The sequence below is a fragment of the Dioscorea cayenensis genome, chromosome 26, assembly GCF_009730915.1.
Source record: "Dioscorea cayenensis subsp. rotundata cultivar TDr96_F1 chromosome 26, TDr96_F1_v2_PseudoChromosome.rev07_lg8_w22 25.fasta, whole genome shotgun sequence".
Classification (NCBI taxonomy): domain Eukaryota; kingdom Viridiplantae; phylum Streptophyta; class Magnoliopsida; order Dioscoreales; family Dioscoreaceae; genus Dioscorea; species Dioscorea cayenensis.
In genome coordinates, this window is record NC_052496.1 from 227,695 (window position 1) to 254,874 (window position 27,180).

General features: G+C 35.1%; 5 protein-coding genes across 6 annotated transcripts; 2 read left to right on the forward strand and 3 right to left on the reverse strand.

Moving 5' to 3' along the window:
- Positions 1-608: 608 nt before the first annotated feature.
- Positions 609-7,660, reverse strand: LOC120253181 (protein MALE DISCOVERER 2-like). Its single transcript, XM_039261502.1, is given in 14 exon segments — positions 609-952; positions 1,019-1,183; positions 1,241-1,398; positions 1,480-1,612; positions 1,704-1,894; positions 2,540-2,995; positions 3,081-3,142; positions 4,348-4,491; positions 4,575-4,718; positions 5,851-5,922; positions 6,708-6,808; positions 6,810-6,841; positions 6,943-7,086; positions 7,186-7,660. Coding segments are annotated over 13 exon segments (2,022 nt in total). The 5' UTR covers positions 7,049-7,086; positions 7,186-7,660; the 3' UTR covers positions 609-694.
- Positions 7,661-10,347: 2,687 nt separating this feature from the next.
- On the forward strand, positions 10,348-14,052 carry LOC120253118 (tubby-like F-box protein 1). Of its 2 annotated transcripts, XM_039261407.1 has the most exons (5): positions 10,348-10,728; positions 10,978-11,065; positions 11,598-11,648; positions 11,781-11,910; positions 13,315-14,052. In XM_039261407.1, the coding sequence occupies exons 1-5, from the start codon at positions 10,408-10,410 to the stop codon at positions 13,862-13,864; spliced, it is 1,140 nt and encodes a 379-aa protein (XP_039117341.1). In that variant the 5' UTR covers positions 10,348-10,407; the 3' UTR covers positions 13,865-14,052. The 2 variants fall into 2 exon arrangements, with proteins under 2 accessions (XP_039117341.1, XP_039117342.1); XM_039261408.1 differs by lacking the exon at positions 11,598-11,648 and having other exon boundaries at positions 10,349-10,728.
- A 916-nt stretch (positions 14,053-14,968) lies between these two features.
- On the reverse strand, positions 14,969-18,447 carry LOC120253088 (multiprotein-bridging factor 1b). The gene is made up of 4 exons (XM_039261361.1): positions 18,200-18,447; positions 17,903-17,986; positions 15,426-15,508; positions 14,969-15,338 (listed from the first exon to the last, which is right to left on the reverse strand). Exons 1-4 carry the CDS (start codon positions 18,339-18,341, stop codon positions 15,219-15,221), a joined length of 429 nt encoding a protein of 142 aa, XP_039117295.1. The 5' UTR covers positions 18,342-18,447; the 3' UTR covers positions 14,969-15,218.
- A 114-nt stretch (positions 18,448-18,561) lies between these two features.
- On the forward strand, positions 18,562-23,188 carry LOC120253086 (rab3 GTPase-activating protein non-catalytic subunit). The gene is made up of 8 exons (XM_039261360.1): positions 18,562-18,956; positions 19,041-19,175; positions 19,360-19,545; positions 19,748-19,809; positions 19,939-20,096; positions 21,080-21,228; positions 21,315-21,458; positions 22,783-23,188. The coding sequence occupies exons 1-8, from the start codon at positions 18,603-18,605 to the stop codon at positions 22,960-22,962; spliced, it is 1,368 nt and encodes a 455-aa protein (XP_039117294.1). The 5' UTR covers positions 18,562-18,602; the 3' UTR covers positions 22,963-23,188.
- Positions 23,189-24,194: 1,006 nt separating this feature from the next.
- On the reverse strand, positions 24,195-25,098 carry LOC120253191. The gene is made up of 2 exons (XM_039261513.1): positions 24,928-25,098; positions 24,195-24,430 (listed from the first exon to the last, which is right to left on the reverse strand). Exons 1-2 carry the CDS (start codon positions 25,037-25,039, stop codon positions 24,318-24,320), a joined length of 225 nt encoding a protein of 74 aa, XP_039117447.1. The 5' UTR covers positions 25,040-25,098; the 3' UTR covers positions 24,195-24,317.
- Positions 25,099-27,180: the final 2,082 nt, after the last annotated feature.

A 27,180-nucleotide genomic window follows, 5' to 3' on the forward strand; every position in this document is an offset into this window, starting at 1 on the left:
AATTTGAACAAAAAGAAATGGATTTCAAAAGTCTTATAAATATTTATTGTATAAATAATTAGGTGTAATTAATGTTTTTTAATTATTAATATTATAAGTAATATAAATAAAAACTTAAATGTTAAAAATTAAAAATTAAAATTGTTACTTAAAATGCTTTTGGAGTAGAATATATATCTACTTTAATAGTATTTATAGATATATTTATCTCCTGGCCAAGAATGAATGATGATATTTAAATTAAAAAAAATTGATTTAATCCCTAAATTATATCAATAATTTACTTTGACACGTTTACATCAAACTCGTGCAGTTATAAATTAAATAAAACACTTTGTTGACTCTAATCTCTGAAGTGTATAAAAATATTCATTTATTAGACTTTTTTTTAAAGAATTTTTAAATAAATAAAAAAATCATTAAAAAGATAAAAGCACAAAACATTTTTGTGTAATTCTAACAACTTTTTTATTTATTTATAACCAACAGAAAATTTGCTCGTAATTGAGAACTCACCAATTTTTTTTATTTTTTTTTCTATTTGTGTTAATGTGTGTTTGTATAATGCTTTGGTGCAAGTGTGGTGGCTTTGTTTGTTTGAGTGCTGCTAATGAATAAAGACTCTAGAATGTTGTTTTGATTACAGATGATGGGGATATTTAGACAGAGTAAAAGAATGAATATAACATAGTTGTTAACTTGCTTGAACTGAGAGGATCTCAAGTTCTGCCCACCAGAGTGGAGAAAGTCTGGGTGTTGCTGCTTCAGGTGTGATTGAGATAATGTTCCTTAGTTTGGATGTGATCATCAGCATTGTTGGTCTCTGAGTCTTCACTGTGTCCTGGTCAATGCAGTCTCTAATAACTTCGCATATCATCGATAGTTCATCTTCACTGTGGGATTTCAATGATGGGTCAACAATGCTGGATTTATCGGTCATACGTTTCATCGCCTGTTCAAATAAACTATAGTCAAGAAGATTTATTATCAAGATTGGTAGTTGTAGCAAAGTCTTTACCCAGTCGGCGAGGGAGCCTTGTTCATCGGAATATGGAATTTTTCCAGAAATGATTTCTAGAAGAAGAATGCCGACACCATACACACTTTGCCGAGGATCAGCTGATGATGAGTCTGTTGTTGTTCCTTTCAACTTGATATCTTTCCAAACACTAGTATCGGCGACCTGAAAATAACTTTCAGAAAATGAAAGATATTTGTTGAAAGCAATGTAAGGAATTACCTTGGCAGCATAATCATCGGTAATGAATATAGAAGTCGATTTTGGAACAAGGTGTACTATTGGCGGACTGAGTTCGTGATGCAAATATTGAAGACAGTATGTGATGCCCATAATAATCCTCATTCTAGCACTCCAGTCAAGATACTCAAATTCCTTGACTGCAAAATATGGTTTTCAACTAATGATCATCTAGCAGAAATAACTAAACTTGTTTTTGTGGTTTGGCCAAATGTTCTCACCATGAAGATGCTCAAATAGAGTTCCGTTAGGAGCATACTCGAAAACCATCATTCTCGTAAAAGGCTCATTCTCTTCACAGTAACCGAGAAGGTTGATAAAGTTCTTGTGGTTTATTCGGGACAACATATCTATCTGCATATCCAAAACAAGAAGTTACATGAATTTAGGTGTGCAAAAGTTAACGAATTTTAAAGAAAATATGCTGGCAACAAGAATGATAGACCTTTTTTCTGAAACTTGTTTCAGAATGCTTGGACCAATCTTGGGCAGATTTAATTGCAGTTGATACAACTGCAATCTCAACACCACTTGACAATGTTCCCTTAAATACTGTGTGATATGCAGAACTACTGATAATATTGCTAAAATCCTCACAAGCAGCTACTAGTTCTTCACGGTTTAATTTTGGCACACCTGAAAGATCAAATTGTTCATATGGTTCAATTTTGGGGAATGCCAGTGAATTAATGGAACTGACGCGTGACTTTTACAGTTGGTAATAAATTAGAGAATAACATCAGAGCTTATTGAAAGTTATCTGTTGTAAAATCATGACATAAATTGAGTAGCAAATAAAGCGGTGACAACAAATCAGCTATTCGGCAAATTCATGTAAACAAATTTCACATTTAGAATTCAAATTAAGGGAACTGCATGGGCTATTTGGTTCATAAAATGGGAGTTGGAACATTTTCAAGTATATATACTTGTGTCAAGATTCTAGAGCTCATTTGCTTCTGTTCCTAAGTACAAGTATGTATGTGCATCATGCACAACAGCGTAATTTCAGATAGTTTAACTCATGTTGTCTTTTTTGTTCAAGTTAAGATTCCAAGAGACAATATACTCAAAAGAGCACATGGTATAAGCATTCATGTGAAACACATAATCAACTTTCTGGAAGAGTATAATCAAATAACACAGGTTCAAGCGTCTATCCTAGACTCCTGATCATATTTGTAGTCTTACATAAATAAAGCTTTGGAATATATTATTATATTATTTAAGTGTAAATAAACTTGCAGACTTTTATACTACAAAATATGAAATAAATTTTACCTGTTATAAATGCCTTCTTTAGCTGGCCACTTAGTCCAGTCCTCCAAGGACCAATAGTAGGTGCTTCCTTTTTGCGGCACATCAAAATCAGGACTGCAGACAATATAAGAAGCAAGGCCACTGCTGGAAGTATAAAAATATAAGGTCGCTCTGCCAATCTTCTACTCAGGGAGTCATGATGCACAGAATTGGTTTGGTCAATAGGTCCTGAGCCAGGCTTGGCAGAGTTAGCAGGTGGATCTTCAGGTGCTGTAGGCATTGGCGGTTGTTTCTTCTGACTTCCAATTTTAGAATTTGGTATAGCTGGAAACGAGCCACTACCAATAGATGGAACGGCGGCAGCTGGAGGGTTGTAGCTACTCACTGGAGTTACAGCAGCGAGGTTCCTGGTTTCTTCAAACAGCCTACGTCGGAGAGAGTTTAGTGCATTTCTATTTTGAACTGAAGAAGTGAGGCCTGCAGGGGAGAAGAAATTGTCTCTTATAAAGCTTAATATGTTGCATTTTGGTTGTGGAACATCAGAACAATATACAATAGGTACCCAAAAGGTTTTCGCTGTTGCCCTCCCAACGGGCAGATGAAGAGCAGCTTTTAAACTTAAACCTGTCAAAGAAATAGATAAATAAATAAAAAAATCTTAGCAGATATACTCCATTGACTTTTATTAAAGGATACTAGATCCCTATAACAACTACTGTCAAGAGCCATATAAAGGAATCGATGATTAATCTGAATGATGAAAAGAAAGGATGTATATATATATATATATATAATGTAGCAATTTTCAAGACCATCCGCTGGTTGGCAATTAGAGCCCTTGGCTAAGCTTATCTTGATGTGGAAACAAACTTAGCTTAAATTGTATTTACCAAGGACTCCAATTTTTGTCATTCTTTTTTTTTTTCCAAGATGAGAGGCTAGGCCTCTAAAAAAGGCATTGATGTCCACAAGTCTTAGCGGAGGAAGTGAGGGCGGGGCCCATGCACACATAGGTGCTGAGTACACCCGCACACGACCACTACTCACACTTCCAGAAATATGACCTCACCCATGATTTGAACTCTCACCACTTGTGATGAGTATAATTCTAATGGGGACTCAACTACCAATAGGCCACTTGATCGTTGGTCAATTTTTGTTTTTTTTGTTTTCCAAGTTTCCTCATAAAACTACTATCAAAGAGGTATATAAAGGAATGGATGATTGATCTGCATGATGAAAAGAAAGAATATATATATATATATATATATATAATGCACCAATTTTCAAGACTAACAGCTGGTTGGCAATTAGTGGCCTTGGCCAAGCTTATCTTGATGTGGAAACAAAATCTTAGCTTAAATTGTATTTACGAACGACTCCAGTTTTTGTCCATCTTCTGCCTCTTTCCAACAGCACTTTTAACAGTGGCGAGCTACAAAATTATTCTGATTTCAAAGTCGCTTACTGTAATTTGATCAATTTCTTAAACGAATGGTTTTTTCATTGGATGCATTCACTAGGCTGTTGTCATGATAATCTCTAAGCATTAAACACAAGCATCTAGCTTGCTCATAGAAAATGTTAGCAAACCCAATAAATATGCATGAGTTGCAGCATTAAGAGCAAGATCATGTGCCTCATACTCATTGCAGAAACTCATACCAACCCTCTAAGTTCCTTGGCATATAAATATGAGTAAGTAAACTAAGGATAAAAAATACAAAAAACAAATTATTTTGAACATAAGTTTCCTCCTGGTCCAAGCAATAAAATAAATTGTGATAAACGCAAGGAAATATCACATCGAGAAGAAATTAGTCATGTACCAGTTATAAAGTTTTCTCTTTATAAAAGCAATCTGAATGGCCTTGTCAAAAATAACATTTCTATCATCTCTTCTATCAGAAAGCATGTCAAGCCCTTCAATTGAAGAAGGTGAATGACTAGGCAGTTTGTTGCCACGGAGCAGGCTGCAAAGAGCAAAAGATACACAAAGTAAATTAGACGATCACAACCTAAAAGATGAAAGATAAGTTTGTGATTATATACCCACAGATGCTTAAGTGATAGCATCTCTCTTATCTCAGTAGGAACTGCCCCACTTAAGTTATTGTTGCGCAAGTCCAACAGCTCAAGCATATTTAGGCTTCCAATCTCCTTGGGGATGGCTCCAAAAAAGTTGTTTTTATAAAGTACACTATCAAAGCAGTAAATTTAGAATTCCGATATAAAGCATTGAATGAGTACTAGTTGTAAGACAAAAGTAGGCCAAAACCTTCTTTAAAAAAATGAAGGTTCTTAATTCATTAATGGCCTCAGATAAAGGTCATTCACACATCATGGAGATTAACTACGCCTCATGTTGCTCAAATTGCGGCTATGCAGAAAGTTAGAAAATCCAATGCCAGATGGACATCATTGATTTCAAAATAGTTACCACCATCTTCATGATAATGATCTTATACAGGTAGGAAAAATATCATCAGCCAAGTCATATTTGGGCATTATAGTTTGATTATTAATGTAAAACCTAAGCAAGTTGCAAACAATCAATTGAAGGAATAATGGCCATGCAAAACATAAGTTTTAAATGAAATATAATACTTAAGGTTTTGTTAGATATGAGACATAACAAAGAGAAATTTGTTTCAGATGGGCCAATGCCCATTTATCACCAGTCTATGTAAGAAGATAAGAAGACTGGGCCTGGAAGTAGCAGCTATGACTACAGTGGAATTAGGATATACGGTGCAATAATAGTTTTCAATTTTTCCCCACTAGAGAAATAAAAGCTTATTTGATAAAAATCTACTCAATAGCTTGGTATGCATATATATATATATATATATATATATATATATCTATTAAAGCACAATATTCACGTAGCAGTCCTGACTACAGTGAAATTAGGATATGTGGGCCAATAGTAGTTTTCAATTTTTTCCCCACTAGAGAGCTAATTTGATAACAATCCACTCAATAGCCTTGGTATGCATATATAGGCATTGAAGTACGATATTCAAGTAAAATGTCTATAGGTAATTTTGATGAACGGCTTGTGTGATTCCCAATGCCCTGATGCCTTAAATTAATCACACTGGCTAGGTAAATATATCATTCTGTTAGCTAATATTCATATCTTCCATTTTTTAACCTTATTCTTTATTGTTTGTGTCCAGTAATTTAATCACATTCAAGAACTTCAGGGTATGCTTGAACCAAGTAAATAAAAAAGAACACAACATAGTACTTAAAATTTAATAACCAGGAAGGTGTCTGCGACGAACAATATACAAAATCTTTCATGAATTCTGAATAACAATGCTTACATGGATCTTAGGTGGCAAAGCCTTCCAAGCTCAGGTGCCAACGTCCCTCCCAGTGACAGCTCTTTTAGGTTCCTACAATTGAGGTCTCATAAGAATTTGGATTATTATCAGGTCATTCATGCATGCTGACAATTTTTTTATATAATACAGAATTACCACAAAAAGTGTGTAAGGTAATTAAACAGAAGCTCAGATATTAGAATGAGAGATCAATTCACATGCTGAAGAATATATATATATATATGTCAATCTAACTTTTAGATTAACAATGCTAACTACTGACCTACCAGACTCATATAAAGTCCACATCTGACCCTTAGTCAATGTTCAGCCGTATATGAACCATAAATCATAGGTCGATTTGGTTGTTGTGGGTTTTGTTCACACTACAAGTCAACTTAGACTGGGTTTTTCATTTAACACCAGTTCATAAATGTCCCAAATCCTCTAACCTAACCATGCACGCGGCAAAAGCGTATATCAGAGAAATAAACAAATGTAGAGAGCATAGGAGAAGATATGATATGCCAATCACAAGCATTAATATGGAAAAGAATAAGGATATGATATGCCAATCACAAGCATTAATATGGAAAAGAATAAGGATAAGGTAGAATCAGGGTAGAGCAAACAAGGAAATAAACAAGCAAGAACTGCTGTACCAACCAGGAAAAAATATGCAGATAGGGTCTGGTACTAATTAAATGATCAAAATACCATCAGGACATGCAGAGACAACGCCAGAATATACTCTACCGAAAAGAGGAGATTAGCAACTATGCCTAGACTCTCATGAACATTGATAAGTTTCAAGTCCTACAAACTAAATATAAATTTGTAAAAATACAAATACTTACAACATTTCCACCACTCCATTAACACAATAAACACCAGTCCAGTTACAAGGATCACTGTCTCTTGCATCCCAATTTTCCAAGGCGCCATGAGGATCGATATCCCACCCGGGATCGGAACTCCAACAAGGCCAATCCTTTATTGCCAACAAACAATCAAGTATTACAAAATTTGTGCCTCCAAATTTCCAAACAAACACCAAGAACAACAGTATAATTGACAGCCATCAGAGTGCACCTTCAAAGTTAAGCGACAAACAACCATTTGTGTGAAAGTACATCAACAAGAAGGCGTACATAACCTTGCACAACCGATAACCAAAAACATTCCATTCTCTGCCCATCTCTCCAAGCACCAAAACCAACCATGAAACCACTCCGTCTACACAAAAACAAGCAAACGCCTAAATACTCCAAATCAAAGACTTAATCTGCAAGAGATTCAACGGGAAGCAAAACAGGTAGGAGATAGAATTCTCACCTGATGAAATTGACGCACAATAACAAACCAATCAAAAGGAAACAACAAAGATTTGGTGATTTCAGTTTACTGGCCATCCATGTCAACAGGGGAAGCGGATTTCACACGCTACCCGTCGTTTTCCGGGGTCGCTCTCGCTCTCCAACCCTATCTCTTCCATTTCGCTTTCACCCTAGAATTTCCATCCATTTTTCGATGAATTTCGTCGGAGCTCGATCTGGAGAGGTGAAGGAGGTGGGGGAGTGTCGCCGGCGGCGGGTGGGGAGGCGATTGGGGGTGGTGGTGGAGGTGGAGGTGGATAGAGGGGGAATGGGGAAAGGCGCTGCGCGCGCGGCGGGTGCGGACGCGCAAACGATATCGTTCGCTTGAACGCGCGCGCGCTGGGGATCGGCTCCGCCAACATCGCCGTATCGCAAGCATCACTCTCGCGCGCTCAACTCTGCCGCCTTTTACCTGCTAAAATTCTAATTAACCCCCTGCATTTCATCTTAATTTGAAAGTTCGTCTAAGGATTTTATTCTTAATTATATAATTATGCCCTTGTAAAATGCTGAAATTTTATATAACCACCTTAATATTTTTTTTTCTTGCATTCCTTTTTATCAATTGTTAGTTATATAGTTTTAATTAAATTTTGAAAATTAATTAAAGTCTTTTTTAAATATAAAAAAAAATAGAGGATTCAAATACCAAATGATGAGTTCTAATATAAAAAATTTTGAGAAATTTTTTTATTATTTTGAATGAAATAGACATAAAAATCCAAAAATAATTTTAAAGAAAGTTTGGACTGAAGTCAAATGAAAAGGTGTTTTAGTTATAATAAAACAAATTAATTGAAAACATTAAGTTAAAAGTAATTTAAATTTTCTAATTTTATTTTATTTTTTTTTTATTTTTAGACAAAGCACCATCCGTTTAAGTCAATAACGTGCAGGGAGCAGAGCTCAACGCCACCCACGTGCTCTCACCTTGCGTGGACATGGGATTCGATCTCGGATCTTTTCCGAAACAAACGCCTATATAAGGGACCCGACCAATTGATCCAAAGACTTGGTTTTTTATTTTTCAATTACAAAATAATTTCTAATTTTCATAATTATCTAAGTTCTCTTTAATATATATATATATATGGGGCCATATCTTCTGGGATGTGAGTAGATTTCTTACCGTGGCTTTCCATGAGCAGATGAGCAATGACCCCCTTCCACCCTACTACGCTCCCCCTCTTTCACTTATTTATTTAATTTTATTTTTATCATCTATACACATTCATAAATAACAAATTCAATATAAATAAATAAATATATATATATATATATGATTTTATTATGTCATAATAAATATAAGCTTTATTTGGATGAATATCTTGTCATTTGGCAATTTTTTAATAATAGGCGATAAGTGTTTTTTTTTATAAATATAAATATTAAATAATATATACATACACTATAAGAATAATATAAAAATCTCCGATAAACAGATATATGAACAGTATGGAGAATAGTACTGCTAGGAGAGAGATTTAAACCTATGACCTCCCTTTTATATTTTGGTGTCATATTATTGGGCTATCCAATGGTTTTGTCATTTGGTAAGTTGAAAAACAGTTAGAAGCAACAAAAGTCATAAACTGATTTAGATGGAAAAATGAAAGCAAAGGAAATAGTGACACTTTGAGAGGGAAAAAGAGAATAAGAACAATGCATAAAACATGTATCTTTGATTTGAATGGCCAATTAATTTCGTCTCAAGATTCACAATTATTTATTTATTTATTTATCATTTAATGTTCTACTTTCGTTTTTTAGAAAGGTGGGTTTCTTTGAAGTTTCCGTGGATAAAATGGCATCATCAATACCTTTCATTGAAGACTTAGCACAGAGCACAATTTATAGTAGGATTTCAGTACAAGAAGGCTCAACTTTTTAATATTATCAAATCCAAAATAGAAATTTGACCGGTCAATAAGATCTTTAACATGACACCAAACATTTTAATTAAATTAAATTAAAATTTTTCCACAATAGATTTTTTTATCAGGTTAGATTTTTTTTCAATGTTACAAAAATCACTCTAAATACACAATTTTTTTTTTTATATTTGAGGTAGTGAAACATTCCATCTCGCCCTATAAAAATTAAGTGTTTTAACTACTTAATTTTTACTATAGCAACAAAAAGCTGAAATCATTTCAAAATAATAGTTGATTATTTTGAATTTATATAGTTAACATTATTAACAAAAAATTGATTAAAATGATAACAATTTGAGCCTTGATTTTGAATTTAAATTTTTATATATAAAAAAAACTACCAATAAAAAAAAATTTACCTCTGCCTTTATACAATCTTAAGAAATAATAGATAAAGATGAGAGGAAAAAAAACATTATTGAGGTGTTATAATAATAATAATAATAATAATAATAAGGTGTACAGTATTTATATAATCAATCGACCATCGGATGATGATCCAACGGCTTAGATTTAAAAATATCCCTAGAATTGAAATCTAGGGACGTCCCTAGATGATGTTTTTCCATAATAATAATAATAATAATAATAATAAAAACCAGAGAAGCTTAACAAGAAAAAGAGGAGAAGACCAGTAAAACAAAACCGCAACACCCAACCATTCGGTTTAAATTACAAGACCAAGTCAGCGTGGGCAGTGGAGAGAGGTCATACTCACTAAACCACTTTTATTACCCTTTGATATCTTATTGTTTTAAACTTCCCACCAAGCTCACCAATCACAATATCACCGAAGAACACACCTTTAATCAATCTGACCAATCTCCACGTCATTATCCACCCAATAAACAGTGGCCACGTGACATGTCGCAATTGTGGGTCACAATTCCAAGTCCCATTGCAGGCCCACAAAATTATCATTATTAATAATATAATGTTAGCACTTAGCAGCACACCCACAACTAATAACAAAATCCACCACTTAACTTTTCTCAGACTCAAAATCTCACCTTTACCCAACTTGCTAATGTCCACGTCATTAACATAAGCCCAATAAAAAATCTCCACGTCACTGGGTGAGAATTCACGTGAGAAGTTGAGTTCCATTTGGGGCCCACCTACGCGCGTCCCCGTCCCTATTGGCACACCCGTCTTCTTCTATGAATAAATAAAAAGGGAAAAAAAAAACAAATTTTTGAAGAAAAAGTCGAGATCGAGGAGCTGCGAGAGCGCTCGTCTCGAGGGCGATGTCGCGGCGGCGGGCGTTCCTGGCGAGGTGGAGTTCGTCGGCTTCGGCGGCGGCGGCGGAGCTCTTCGGAGAACCGAGGATCGCTGTCGTGGCTGGAGATGGTGAGGAGGAGGAAGGAGAGGAAAGGTGGGCGAGGTTGCTGCCGGAGTTGTTGGGGGAGATCGTGAAGAGATTGGAAGCGAGTGAGGAGCGTTGGCCGGCTCGGAGGAGCGTTGTGGCTTTCGGCTGCGTTTGTCGTAGGTGGCGGGAGGTCGTCGCCGGAGTTGTCCGGCCGCCGCTTGATTCCGGGATGATTACTTTTCCGTCTTCTCTCAAGCAGGTTGGTTAGTGTTCTTTGATCTTTATGTGCTTTATCTCGTGGTTTTTTTTTATTTTTTATTTGTGTGTGCGTGTGTGTGGGTTTAGATCTGTGGAGATCTCTGCTGTGATCTGTTGATTTCTTGTGCATTTTTTCTCGGATCTTTGGTTTTTGGTGTTTTCATAGGTTTTACTACATTTTGATTGTGAATTTACTGTTTGGAATGTGAAGATTTGTGTTGATTTGGTGTGTATGTGATGGTTAATGCAGCCGGGTCCGAGAGATGCACCAATTCAGTGCTTCATCAAGAGGAACAAGAAGAACTCGACGTTCTATCTTTATCTCAGCTTGACACCAAGTAAGTTGATTTGGAGAAGATGATTCCTGTTTTTCTACGATTTGATTTTTTCTATGATTAGGTTGCTGTTTGCTGGTTTCTTTCAAAGCAGGTTCTGAAAATGAAACTTTTGACTTTTTAATCTATTGTCTTGGTGGCACAGTGTAGAAGCTTGTGATTATTATTATGCAGGGTAAGCCTTTCAAAGGCCTAATTCATGCTTGGGTTCTATAGATTTGAGAAATCAACCGTTTATCGTCTTCTATTTGTGTGCATCTTGATGATTAACTTGAAAGCGTTGATCAAGCTTTAACTTTGCATGAAATTAAGGCTTATATACTTTTTCTATGCTCATAGAGTAAGAAGAAACCAGGAGATAGCCTACCTATTTTGTTCTGATGTATATGGATGAGAATAAATAAGCTAACACTATATACAGATATCATTGTTCATTTTATAGCAAGGCCGCTCTAAAGACTTCCTTTCTTTTGATATTCACAATCTATAGATTTTATGCTGTTGGGAGCTAATTGCCTTTTTACGCTGTTCTAAGGACTTCCTTTCTTTGGATATTCACAATCTATAGATTTTATGCTGTTGGGAGGTAATTGCCTTTTTATCTTCTTTTTTACCAGTCTTTGGTGCCTATTTTTTTAAGTTTTTCACCTTATCTAGGTGAATTGCTTTTGGGTAGCAATGGTTATTGTACCAAGGTTTACATGATTTCATCTTGCAGCTTTCATGGACAAAGGGAAGTTCCTCTTAGCAGCTCGAAAGTTTAGGCATGGTGCACACACAGAATTTATCCTGTCTCTTGATGCTGATGACCTAACCCAAGGAAGTAATGCTTATGTTGGAAAGTTGAGGTAGCTATCAAGTAGTTTTTTTATCATTCCTGCTGTTACACAAGTTCATATCTGCCAGTGCTCTTGAGTTTCTTAATTTGGATCCTCTGTCTATGTCTACTACTTCCATAATGACAAAGCAACTGGGTCTCTTTCAAGTTTCAATATCAATGAGATATCCTAGAACCTGCATTTATTTCCATTATCGTTTGTGCGAAATAATTCTTGCATATTGGTAATATCCAAAAATAAGTCAAGCATCATTGTTGGCAAATTTATATACATTTGACTTTGTTGCACACATTTATTGACTTATTTGTGTAAATTTACAATTGGAACTGTATGCTGCCTTGTCATTATAGAACTCTTGTTTCGTTTTTCAAGTTGTATGTCAGCATGGCTATAAATACTCTGGGGATGACATAAAATTTCCCATTGTTATTCAATCTGCCCTTCTAATCTTGCTTATGAACTCACAAGTAGGTTTTAGAGAAGGCTATTTCCTAAACACTAGTTAGTAATGGTATATGGGCACAGGTAGAAGTGGAATGTAAAATATGCTTATAGCATACATGAAGCATTATGTTAGATTCTAGGATGTCATATTGTGGGTGATTCACAGGATTAAGTACCTCACTAGGTAAACGTCAAATGAAGAATTGCACAGGGTCAGTGTGTGGAATATTTTCTTCTTTATGATATCTTTGTTCTAGGTGGTATGCCTTCGTCAAGAGCCATATACAGAACATGGTTTGCAATTAAATTAGACAAAAGAAATTTTGAAGTAAATACGTTGCAGCAGATATTTATATATATGCCCTACCCTAAACTTGCCCTTTTTTTCTAAATATGATTGCTTGTACAAGAGTTCTGCCTTAATGATTTTGCATTTATTTTTCAGGGCATTCTGTTAAAACTAGGTGGCACACGGTTACTGCAAGTAAAATAAAAAAAAATTTTGATGCAAATAAGTTGTAGCAAATATTTATATATATGCTCTAATCTTGCATTTTTTTTCCTAAAAATGATTTCTTGTATGAGAGTTCTGTCTTTATGATTTTGCATGTATCCTTCAGGGCTTGCTGTTAAAACTAGATGGCACACAGTTGAATATATATGCTCTAAATTTGCCCCTTTTTTCTGAGTATGATTGCTTGTATGAGAGTTCTGCTTCAAAACTAGATGGCACGCAGTTGATTATAATGATTGTTGTCAAATCCTCAATGAATCTTGAATCTTACGCACTTTATAGTACATTTAAAAAATAAAAGTAGAGTTTGTTACAATTTTATCCTTCAGAATATCTTAAACGGCTCATGTCAAAGATGTTAGCATTTGAGATTACACGCGAAGAGGTGAATCAGTTAATAGACCTGGAACACATAATGCCATTGGAGATTGAACTCACCCCGACCTATCTTGCAGATCCGACTTCCTAGGCACAAACTTCACAATTTACGACAGCCGACCACCTTATGATGGAGCTAAAGCATCCAGCCGACGGGCAAGTCGTCGCTTTGCCAGCAAGCAAATCAGCCCACAGGTTCCAGCTGGGAATTTTGAGATCGGGCAGGTGTCTTACAAATTCAACCTTCTTAAATCAAGAGGACCAAGAAGGATGGTGTGCTCAATCCACTGTCCTCCAGCCCAAGAGGCCACCACAGAGTTGCAGAAACCAAAGGCACAGAATTATGTTATTCTGAAGAACAAGGCTCCCCGGTGGCACGAGCATTTGCAATGCTGGTGTTTGAATTTCCATGGGCGGGTAACTGTGGCCTCCGTCAAAAACTTTCAACTAGTTGCTACTGCAGATCCTAGCCAGCCCGGTGGCATTGGCGATGAAGAGATGGTGCTGCTTCAGTTCGGGAAGGTAGGTGATGACTTGTTCACTATGGATTATCGGCAGCCCCTGTCGGCATTTCAAGCCTTTGCCATCTGCCTTACCAGCTTTGGTACCAAGTTTGCTTGTGAATAATGTAAACCTGAATGCTGTTGGTGAACCCTCTCATATGCAAAGGTGTGCTGTTCGTCTGGCATGTCATTATTTTCTTTCTTGTTTTTGCTTGTTGTAATCCTTGTTAAGACTTGTTTCAGCTGAAGGTGGTATTCTTGCTAATTCAACTTAGTTCTTAACTTGTGATTTATGTTAACAGATTATTAATATTTATTACATGTATGATGTAACCTCTTTTTTAATCGTTTTAAAAAAGATTGATGTACTATTATTCACCCTAATTTTATTTTCCCTTTTTGTTTTTGGAAGTTTAGATATTTTATAAGCCTGTAATTGTCATTGCATGAAGTGAGTCATATCTGCATGCTGAAGATTGCCAAATTTGATATGGCTTCGTCACATTTATTTATTTATTTACTTTTAATTTCATGATTTTTAAGATTTTGGTTTTTGCAAACGGACTGGTGCTTATACCAAACTGGTCCAGAGTTTTGCCTCAAATTTTTATTTGATTAAATACCTCTAAAATTAAAAATATAAGACATAAAAAAAAATCTCAAAGAATCTGGTATGCTATTTCTAACTTGCTTCTCCCATACTCCAGAATATTTTTCCAAAATATCATGAATAGATGAATCGCATTGCATCATCAAAACTCACAAAATTTGATGGACAATGGATTGCTATTTACGCCTCTCCAATTCCAAACATGATAGCCCTTGTCTTATCACAATCAAAACCAGACCCGGCACACGTGCCCTAGTCCTGTTGGGGCTGAACTATTTTTCTCCTCATGATATGACTCCGCAATAACAACATAGATTAAGTAAATGAACATATCAGCATTAAAAACACAAAAGGAAGAATGTGGGAAGGTAAAATCAAAACAAAGTCCCTGGATTCCCAGCTTTTGTTGATAAAACATCCACTAACTTTGTCCATGATGGGCTCCCTTAGGCAAGGTGGTAGGTGCGTGTCACATCCCTAAATTATTAAGTGAAAAAATTTCCTCCAATAGAGCAAAACACCACATCAAACATGGACTACCAATAATGGAGTTTGGAGAGAGAAATAATCCGGTGATGATTCACATCATGTTAAGGAAAAAAAAAAGAAAAGAAACAGTAAACAGTAAACAGGGAAATATAAACAGTGTCATGCCCATCAGATAGAGAAAGGATAAGCAACATAAGGGTTGGGAATACATGACTTAGCTGGGATGCGATAGGCTTGCCAACAGTTTCAAACATTTTGATAATCTTAAACTGCACAAACTCATGCGCTCACATGCGCTGACACACAGTTTTGAGTTCTAGTACACGCCATATTGATTCCTTGATTGAAAGTAAAGGTCACACTGAGGAGAGGATGGTCATTACTTTTTACCTCTAAGTTTTGTGCCCAGGACCCTTTCCAGTTTGCTGATGATTTGCTGGTTTGGAATTGCCTTTCCGGATTCATATTCTTGTATCACTTGAGGCTTTTCATTGATTAGCTGAAACAAGGAATTGTATGTGGCTGTGAGAACTAAGATCATTTGAATTCATTGTACATAAAAGGGGAAAAGCAGAAAAGGAATTACCTGAGCAAGTTGAGCCTGAGTGAATTTTTTGTCCATTCGAGCTTGCATAATATTTTTCTTCAGTTCGGTTGGGACTCGATCATCTAGTTAGCAAAACAATCAAAGATGAAGAAGACTGTCTTTGAGTACATCTTCATTGGGCTAAAAGTATTAAGAATAGTAGGCCAGCATGGAAATAGAAATTAATCACCAGAAGTATGAATTTTGTTTCAGCAGAAGGTATGGATGCCACATGTCCATACCTGGGATAGAATAGCCAGAAAATATTCAAGCAGAACATTAAGTCTATCCGTACCATACTATTCTAAAAACATGGATAAAGAAAAAAACAATTCACAATCTGGTCATCATTCAACTGAGGGAATTATGGATTTATTATATAATGGGGACTAATTTTGGGCCAATAGAAAGACCTGGTGAAAAAGGTTTGGAGGTGAACCATTTACCAGTTCAACCAATAAGCACCACAGAAACATTCACCTTATTATCAACTAGGTGAAAACACCTGCCAACGACCTGCGGGTCTATTAGTACACGGGTCGCCGATAGAGCTCTCACCGAGTGGTGAGAGTTCGATTCTTGGTTGAATGCACATTTCTGGGAGTTGTAAATAGTGGTTGTGTACGAGTGGTTCCAGCGCCCAACGTGAGTGCGGCCTCGTCCCCACTTGTTCCACCGAGGCTTGTGCACGTCCCTGGGGTCTCTAGTGGGTTCGCCCCGCTCCTCTTCCCAAAAAAACTAGGTGAAAGACACCAAATAAAGAATACTGTTCAGCATTTTGATCTAGGATTTTTCTATGTTTCAAGGATGCAGGAATACCATGACACAAGACATAGGAAGCCTCAGTCCAAACTCCCAACCATTTCTAAGTTGAAATTGTCCTGGTCATGGTTCAACTATAGAAGCTTATTCAATCCAACATCCCCAAACAGTCCAGATCTCAGCAATAATTTTTCTTTCTAGAATTGAAGAACCAGTAACACAAACAATAGGACGATGGCAGATGACGGGTCACAAATGTTTGAGATTTAAAAAAGAAAAGGAACTATTGAAAGGATGAGATGACTTAATACATTGGTCTGTCTTCCATATGACCATCCATCCATCAATTGAATTTCATATATTAAAATTGTGTTATATTTGTTTTTTTTTAAAAAAAACTATTCAGACGACTAAATAAATTGGTTTGATTCTCAAATAGCTGTCTCCATCCATCCATCCACCCAAAACTAAAATACATCGAATGTTGTTTTGGTGCAAGTTCTGAAGTTAAATTTGAAGTTGATAGAATCTTATGGCCATCCATCCAATTCAATAATATGTTCAAATCCCAACAATTGACAATGTTATTTTCCCAAAATTCTTACCCAAGAAAAAAAAACATTTTATGCAAATAGTAAATGTTCTTGCCCTTTTCTTACTCAAAGGATGGAGAAATGAACAAATATATGCATCACAGAATTCTCCTAAGTGAATTGAACATTTTTTTGCATTCAGGCTCTGCCATCTTGCATGAAAAGGATACATCTACCCATCATCTCAACAAGGCAGCATCATATAAAGAAACTTAAAAGTATATATGCTATTACTCTTATGATCATTCAAGGATTTCAAATAATTAAATAAGATTTTTCGTCTTCCGCAAATGGATCCATACCTCCAGCCCATGTAGGAAGGAGCACGATAAGAATAAATGACAAAGCATCCATCCAGAATAAGCCGCCTTCTCTAATATGTTCATACGTCCAAGAGGTGCAAAACAACATAACAGGGACTTGTGTGAACATAAATCCACACCATGTGCATCTACATGAAAATATTGAAGACACACCTAACTAGAAGTTTGCCCAAACATAGGATCACTGAAACTAAACAAAGACTACAAAGGAATTTCTATCCAAGTTTGCTTAAGGCACCTTGCAGGGACTACGGACCAACTAAATAAACACACATGAACACCTACAACATATATTGTTGAATATGATATGTAGGCAGCAACATATACAGTGGCAGTGACACAAATAAATATATCTCATATACAAATTCAAATGAAACTACAACTGTTCACAAGAAAATATATGATCTAATATGTAGGCAGGCATTGTATAAACAGTCAGCCAAATATACAATAATATCGTTGAATACACAAGAAACAGAATACAAATAACCTAATACTTCTAAGATTAACCATCAAGTTTATGGCGTTTTCCTTTTAGTTTGTAATTCACCTTTCCTACATTCACCTAACATGCTGAATAGTGATTGATTACCGGATATATTATCACAAAATGTTATGACCAACAGACAAATGGATATATTGCAATAACGCTGAAAAATCATGATAAAGCCTTCCACAAAGTAAGCACCATGAATTATCATTTACCATTACAAAAAGAGCACTTAGTTAAATCCAATCCAATATATATATATATATACAGTGCAACAATTCATAACAAGTTTTTGGGCGAAGAACTCACGGGCAAGGCTTTCAGTATCATCATCTAATTTCCTCGTGTTCAACGAAGTGCTGCTCGATGCCGCTTTGTTAGTCCCCGCATTAGCTACAAATCAAGACAAACAAATACCAACAATCAAATACCATGCAAATCAGCACATACAACACGAAATTGCCAAACAAAAGGTCAATCACAGCATTAAGAACTCAATCCCCATCAAAATCCAAACATCAATTAAAAACCTAAGTAGTGATCAATCGATCGATCGACAGATCGATCTATTATCAAAGGAATCCGAGAAACAGGAAGATAGCATACACTTCTTGACTGTCTCGATGTCCGCGCCGGCGCGACGGGCGGCGTTGACGGCCTTCTCGTCCTTCTTCGCAGCGGAGTTGGGGGCCTTCTTCCGGATCACCACCGGCTCCCAATCCTGGTTGATCGGACCGATCCCCGCCATTATCTGATTCCTCGATCGAGTCTAGGGTTAGGGTTTCAAAGATCGAAACGAAGGTGAAGATGGAGTAGAGAAACCGCGAACGGTGGCCTTCGACTGAGTCTGCGGGACGAGATAATCTATTCAGACATGGATATAATCACCGCCCGGTGCACTTACCGCATTATAAATCAAAATATTTAAATAATTATATTTTCAATTAAAATGAAAAAACGTTAAAATAAAACCCGCGTTTCCAGACGGTGACTTCACCAGCCAGAGCGAATGGCCCGGCGAGCTCACCATCATCTCAGGGAGGTGGGCTTCATCGCTGGCGAGGACCTCGCCGACGTTGGCGCCGGAGAGAAGGAGGGCTGGCTCTCTGATTCTTCCCTGCTTGCCGCTCTCCACCCCCGCGCCCTCGCCCTTGCCCGTTCCGATCTGGCTGTCATCCTTGCCCTTGATTCTCCTTCCGATTACTCCGTCAGGATCCGCCCATCTCTCTCCCCTGAAGATGGCCAAATCTCTGCCCTCGAGTGGGTGACGCTCTCCGGCGACGATGCCCTTGCCCTCGCCATCGGCACCTCTGGTGGATCCCTCCTCATTTACTCCCACGACGCAGATCTCATCCACAAGCAGGTCAAATTCTGAGATCCCTTGATCTGTGTCCTTTTCGGATCAAATCGGTGATGAATTCTGAGTCATTGTTCGTTTGATTTTCAGTTCATTCACCCTGGGCGAGTGCTGAGGCTGAGGTTCCGTGAAATCAAGGGGAATTCTCAGCAGGATGCGGTTTCAGGTGAACTTTGTGTTGTCATGCCCGGTATCATTGCGAGATTTGATGGCTCGGATATCCAGGTATCTTTCGTTTGTTCTTTTGTTCTTCTTCTAATTTATGTTTATGAGAGTGCAAAAAGTTGGTGTTTTTATTCGGTTTTTTATTTAAACTAAGCAAAATTCAGATTTTCTTTGATTTCTTTCTCTGTGGAAGTTAATACTTTAGTGGTGCAATTTTGTTCTTTTTTTTTGCGTTGGAGTGTAGAGCTTGCTGAGGAGATGGTTTGAAGATGATGGTTCACGAGCCTGGGAAAACAAGCTCAATAAGCAAGCAGATCATGAAGATTCACATGGGAGGATTCCATTTCAGTTGTGGAATGTTGGTAAATATGGTTCTTGTGTCGATGCAGCTATCACAGGATTGATGGCTCCCCCTCTCTTGGAGTTTCAGGTGAATTACTTATCCTTTTGTCCTTCTACTATTGTATTCTTATTGGGCTCGGCTTGGTATTTATCTGTAGCCTTATGAGAATGCAATTATATTGTGTTGACACCTGCATTGTGTGTAGTTTCAGTGTTTGTTTTGTGAAATATAATAGATGGTATCTGAGGCTAATATAGTATTGAATTCAGCTGTTTTTATTGCTGTACAGTCAGGACAGCGTTACTACTGTGGGATCACAATTGGAGATGATGCTGTGATATCTGCATATAGGTCTGTTTGAGCTTTTGAATCCCCTTGGAAGCTTCTTGCTTGACTGTCTGGGTTATTTAGAATTTTCATTGGAATGCTTTTATATGGTAAAAATTATATTTAGTGTTGCTGATCATGTATGATTCACAGGCTTTCAGTGGACAGGAGTAGGTCCTTAGTTGGAGCAATTCTCTCAAAGGTTGTACCAGTAACATTTTCAACATTAGCATCTGTTTCTAGAATGATATGGCGGAGCGAGCAAACATCCATGAAAAAATCCCGACCTTCCCCTCCGCCATTTGCTAAAGGTTAATAGCCACTTGGAAACTTATATGTGCTTGTTGTCAAACTTGAGCATTACCTTTGATTAAGTTTGACATATTATGAAATTTATCTTTTCTTTTCCAATCTGAACAACAGTGGGTACTTATTCCTATTTGGGAGTAGAATTGATGATGTACATATGGAGATTTGTTATTCAACCAATCAGATGTGAACATAATATATATTCGTTGTTGTATACTTATCAGTAGAATATTTATTAGGATCATATCATGCACATTAAGTTATAATCAGCAAAAGTTAGACTACAGCTTAGTAGAATATTTATCAGTATCATATTCATTATTGTTAGAATCCTTCTTTATCAATGAGGATTACATTTTTTTTGGGATAAGATATTAAATTATCCTTATGTGGTGATTTTGTTTTTTTGCTGAGCCTTTGCCAGATCTTCACTTTATATCTTTGATAGCTGTTGTTTATGTTCTTGTATTGAATGCCTTCATTCGCCTGACTGAATTTTGAATTCCAGTTCTACTTTATTGACGTGGTCAATGAGAAGCATGTTCTTCAAAGAAATGCATTGAATTACATGCTCTTCATTTCATCTTAGAATTTACTTAAATCCATATTACTAGTTTCTATTCCAGATGTTTAGCATGTTTGCTATGACACTTGTTTTGCTCATCTCTTCGATCTTTTTTATAACTTAATAATATATTTTAACTGTGTGATGAATTTATTGAAATGCAGAATCAGTTTGAGTTTTGATTTATTGGGACCTTTGCCAGCTTTAACTGAAACTGTAATAAACATTGACTAATTTATAGTTATACATTTTAAATGAAGAGACAAATGGGATCTTCTACACTGTTTAAAATGCATAACTAAAAATAATTATGTTCTTGCTTATTATTGTGTGGCATTTATACTGCTAAACAACCATCTTGTAATATTTTATCTATGACAAATCTGTATGGACTTATTTTTGGCAGTATATATGTGGCAGCATCATCTTTGACATGTTTGAAAGATCCCCCAAGAAAGGGAGAAAGACTTACTCTTTCTCCAACTGGTACATTGGCTGCTATAACAGACTCTCTTGGCCGTGTACTGCTTTTAGACACTCAGGCACTTGTGGTTGTGCGGTTGTGGAAGGTCTCTTTTTTGTCTCGACAATCCAGTTTTTGCTCAATGTATTTCCTTCTATTTTCTCATGTCATGTTGAATATTTCTATTTTCAGGGTTACCGTGATGCACACTGCCTTTTTGTGGAGATGTTGATTAACAAAGATAAGCCTTCATCAAGTTCCACACCTTATGTGATTACAAGGAGTGATTATTGCTTATGCCTAGCCATTCATGCACCTCGCAAAGAAATAATTGAGGTGCCATCTTTTTTAGCAATTGCTTTGTATGGTTATTTCCTATGTTGGCTGATCCATGTGCCGAAATTCTCTAACTACTTATATTGCACTTACAGATGGATATGAAAAGACATTATTCCTTGTGTATGACTCTGAGGGTTTTAGAGGTTTAGAGTTGTTTATGCTTAGAATTATGATGAGCAATCATTTTTTAAACTTGTGGTACCTGGGGCTGTAAACTCAAAGCTCTGGCACCAGTGGCCAAATAAACCCCTTTTGGAGCATGGAATGAACCAAAATTTGGACTTATTGTTATTTTATAAGTAGAAATGACTATCGATGCTAGTTATTGTCCTTACAAAATTTAGGTGTAAGACATTTTTAGATGATAAAATGCAAAGCAATGGAGGTATATAGAAAAGAACTTTATGGTGATCCTCTTGTAGAAAATATTAGGGATTTTTACTTGCATACCCCTGTAAAATCATGAATTTGCTTAAATACCCTCATAAAAATGATATTTGCTTGTATACCCATACAAATCAATTATATTTGCTTATATGCCCCTATGGTTAAGATGGCTCTTAATGGCGTAAAATCAATGGATGGAATAAGGGTAAATTACCAAAATAGGTTTGCTTATATACCCCTCTAAATTTTTCTCATATGGCTTAGGTTGGATGATGTTAAGGGTAATTGGGTAATTTTGTTAAGTTAGGTTAAGTGGGAACTATGGTTAATTCCATAAACCCTAATGGTGGCTAACGGTAACTAACGGCAGGGATATATAAGTAAAAAAGTTAGTTTTAAAGGGGTATGCAAGCAAATAGTATTTTTATGGGGGTATTTAAGCAATTTCATGGTTTTGCAGGGGTATGCAAGCAATTTTTCCAAAATATTATAAGAGGGTTTATCATAGGCTCCTAGCACACATAGGTAGCTCGGTGATCAGTGAGGTGAATGAAATATAGGATAAATATAAAACTAAAATAGAAGCTAATAAATTAAAGCATGACATACACTTACACTAATCTTCAAAAAATAATGTATGGTATTATAATCCTCAAAATTAGGCTATTAAAAATTTTGTGATGGTCGCATGCTATTCACAGAATTTAAAAAATGACCATAAATGGGCTTTATGATCTAAACAAGTATTTTGCAAGATTGAATTCAAAGTATGTTCATTTTAATTACAGTTAATTTTCATGCTTTACATAAACATTGAGGAATCAATGGTGCAGCCCTTTGCTTGGTATTTTGTGAATCATTAGTACAGTCTTCGTTTTTTTGGTTCGATTTTTTTTAAAACTAACCCGAAACTCGGTTTATTCATGCACTATAGATTTGGCAGATGAGAACCGGTCCGCGACTTCTCACTATACAATGCCCTAAAGGAAGCAGAATTCTGCAGCCATCGACGAGGTTTCCATCATCAGACTCATCATCCTACCATCCTCTGGAAGTTTTTGTATTGAATGGAGATTCTGGACAGTTATTAGTTCTAAACAAATCTATTGGTTAACCATTACTGTGCATTCTTCAATTGAATTGGTTACCATAGCTGCATCTGCTTTATTGTATTATTAAGCTTGTAAAATTATTTTAGCTTCCTTAGTTTTTGTTTTTGTTTTTTTTTGTTTTTTTTTTAATGACCTTTGATAGTATAGGCATACAGAGACTGATGAAGGAGTGTTTTCATGCAATTTTAAATTATTCTTTTTAATAAAATTGATTGGATTGGTACATTATAGTTTGGTCTTTTTACACAATTTTTTCGTTGACTTTTAATTACAGGAGTATAAAGAGTAAAATGTCAACAGTAATGATTTGTAAGGTATATAAGCAATTTACATGTTTATAAAAGCAACTGTCTTGTTTGCAAGGGTATGTAAGCCAATATCACTTCCCCAGGGGTATATTAGTAATTTTATATTTTTGCAAGGATATGCATGTAAAAATCATATAATGAAATTTAATGTATATATATATATATATGGTTTAATTGTTGTAATCCATGTAATTGTGTACTTTCTGCGTTTTTAATCCTTACAATATTTTTATGCACAATTAAGTCTTTATATTTAGTCGAGTTAGGTCATTCTAGTCAATGATGTAGATGGACAAGTGTAAATTATAAGTATTTAATTGTATCTAAAAATATTATTGTGGACTATAATGACTTGACTAAATATGAAGACTTAATTATATTTAAAAATATTAGAAGGACTAAAAAGATAAAAAATACACAATTATAGGTACATGTACGATAATTAAATTTATATGTATATATAGATATATGATCTATATATATATATATATATATATGAGCATGTGTTTTCTATGGATCTCCGTAGATTTGAATTTCTATAAATGTCTGTGTGGGCCATATGCTTTAATGTATATATATATACTCATATATAAACATAGGTCTTTTGTAGATATCCGTAGGTTTGAAATCTATAATCACAGTATACACATATATGAGCATGAATCTTCCAAGAATGCCTATAAATTTGAAATCTACGATTATTCATGAGCCATTTATTTCAGTATATGTATATATATAAACTCAAATTTGTTGCAGATGTCATCGAGGTTTGTTACAGATGTCATCAAGGTCTTTTATAGATGTTTATAAATTTAAAATCTACATATAAGTTGGATCAACATCTCTCTCTCTCTCTCTCTCTTTTCATCCATATATGATGTTTAGATATATATGTGTATTATATTAAGAGAATGGAATGAAGGGAATAACAAAAGACCATGTTATATTGATATAGAGAGAACTCCTAATGACTACAAAAAAGCAACAAAAACTTTATACATAAAAGTCTCTAATCATGTTGAAATTAATTACTAAGAAAGTAACAAAGCTTAGTCAGAAAAGGTAATAGCCTTGCTCATCTCAGCCTCCAGTGCCTCCATCTGCATCTCCATTCCTCTCAGCTTTTGATTCATTATCTCTAACCTCTTCTTTGCACTTTCATCTGTAACAAAATTCATACATTTATATTTAATTATCCCTTGTTAAAAAATAATCAATTCTAATTTTAAATAATTGTTGAATGATGTTTGCCATGAAATCATGAAACATCCAACAGTTAAAAAATTAATTTTTAACCCATAAAAAAATAAATGGACTTCAACACAAGCCTAAAACTGTATTAATTGCTTGGCTTGTCAGTTGTGATACTCCACTTCTTAGTTTATACTTTATACTAAGAATCATGAGATTCCCTCTCTCTTCTTCTTCTTCTTCTTCTTCTTCTTCTTCTTCTTCTTCTTAATAGGTTGTTGTTGCATTTCAAGAATGAAAACCAAGTACAAAGCATGAGAGAGAGAGAGAGAGATGTGATGAGGAATTTAATAAACAAGAGAAGCACACAGTTTAATTAATTATAAAATATGAAATGAAACCATGCACTTGAAGTTAACATAATCATAACACTCATAATATATGCAACTTTAGAAAGAGAGAGCATACCAAAGGTTGAAATGAAGTTAGAAATGGTTAAAACTCTGCCATCAGTGGTGGTAATAGTTGTTGTAATAGCATCATTCAAGTTATGCTCTTCTTCAACTTGTTGCTTCTTCATCCTCCTCCCATCTTCTACCTTTTTACCTCTCTCTCTCTCTCTCTCACTCAAAAATATATATCTTAATAACCTCTTCTTAATCCCCTTCTATATATATATATATATATATATAGAAAGCTCACTGGGGTTGATGGTCTGGTCTTCTTCAAAGTTCAAACAAAGGTCAGAGAATCACAACCATTAGTTTAATCCAATGAAGAGTATTTTTATCTTTGTTTAATATATATATATATATATATATATGATTTTTGCAAAAGAAATATATATAGAGAGGTGGAAAGGGATTCAATGATGAAACAATAATGTTGGGTGTAGTTGTGTGTAAACGTGGAGAAGAAGAATGGGTTTGGGTTGGGTCTTAAGTTGTGTGAGTGTGGGACCAAAGATGGTCAATCTGTCAATTATGATTTGGTCTTAGAATTTTATAAGACCAGGCGTCTTTGACCCTTCTACTGTTCTCCCTTTGAACTTTGAAACTTCCAAACATGTGCTTGTCTTGTCTAACATGGAAACCTAATTTATTCTCTACTTTTTCATTTTTATTTATATATGGTTTTTCTTATAATTATCATCATTTTCAACCTTTAATGGATATCCAACTAATTAATCACCTCAATTCCATTTACTGTTAGTCAAAGTGCAAAGTGTGTGTGTGTGTTTATATAGGGTTTGCTTTTTGTAAATGTTTGTCATTGCATTTGAAAAGCTGAAAGTTGTTTTAAAAAAAGTTTTTAGTACAAACTATGGTGGGGGATCCATGTTAGAACGCCTAATATTCATTTTTTTAATAAAATAAAATTAGAATCTTTTTAGAATGGAAATGAATAACTTCTATGCATAAAACGGAACACCGAGGTAATAGTTAAATGGTAGTGAATTATTTCCTATGCAGAAATGTTGAAGGTTCAGTTTCTTTTCAAGATGATGATTGCTTTATTTGGTGGATGTAATGGTGATGAACTGATGATTTGTTTATATTGTTAATAAATAAATAAATACTATACATGGATATAAGATTAAATAATATATATATCTATATATATGTCATTCGTCATATACGGACACCTGATTTAAATTAGAGGGGGTGTAAATAAAAGGATGAATGGGTGAGATTATTTTTATTACTATTGCAATGAATATCACACAGTTGAGATGTAAATATTGTTCATCCCAATTTTTTATGTTATTCTTCACTGTTCAAAATACTCGTTTATAAAATAAATGATGTTAAGTTGAGGAAAAACGTTCTTAGATAACTTATCTACTAACATACTTAAAATACCGACCCTTATATATATATATCTATATATTAATCATACTATAATCAACATAGGCTAATTGAAACAATGAAAATGTAAATGGTTTAAACAAATGGTTTTCAATACGAATATTTGTGAATTAAAAAAAAACCATGCAGAGATAGATTTACCTTATTAAAAAAAATTCTCATATATCTTCCTTGATTACTTTAAAAGTTGCAACTCTTAAATTAAAAAAAATAAAATAAAATTTAAGAGTTCCCAAAAGATTGGAGGTGACCAAACCAACTATACAAGTGGGTGGTCAAAAGAAAGTGAGTTCAACCCCAGCTCCACCACGCTGTGTCACGGTAACAAAAAAAAACTCATGGTTAGTGGACCTCTGTTTAAGTTTTATGTGTAAGTTTTACCGCATATAGATTGACTTTAAAGTAATGAAATAATATTAAGTTTTTTATTTTCCTTTTAATTAATAGAGTTTGTTTTATTCATATTTTAGTGAGTCCATTTACCAAATGGGATCATGATTATGTCTAGCATGAACACTTTTGACCGAGCTAACCCGTTTAATATAATTGAATTAATAATATAAATATTTGTAAAAGTTTTAAAAAAGTTAAATCTCATCACACAAGCAAAGTTTCAAAGATCTAAGAAATATTTTACTATTAATAAGATGGTGTAAACCTCCATTTAAACTTAGATATATATACTAATAGACAACGAACACCCCTCATTTAAAAAACTATTAAAAGAATATATAAGTACATAAATGCACCAGTTACAGTGTTTTACCAATCTTTTAGAAAAATCCTCTGTTTTGCAACTTTAGAGGATTGAAACTACTATTTCACTCACAAAGGACCCACACCCAGACCTGTG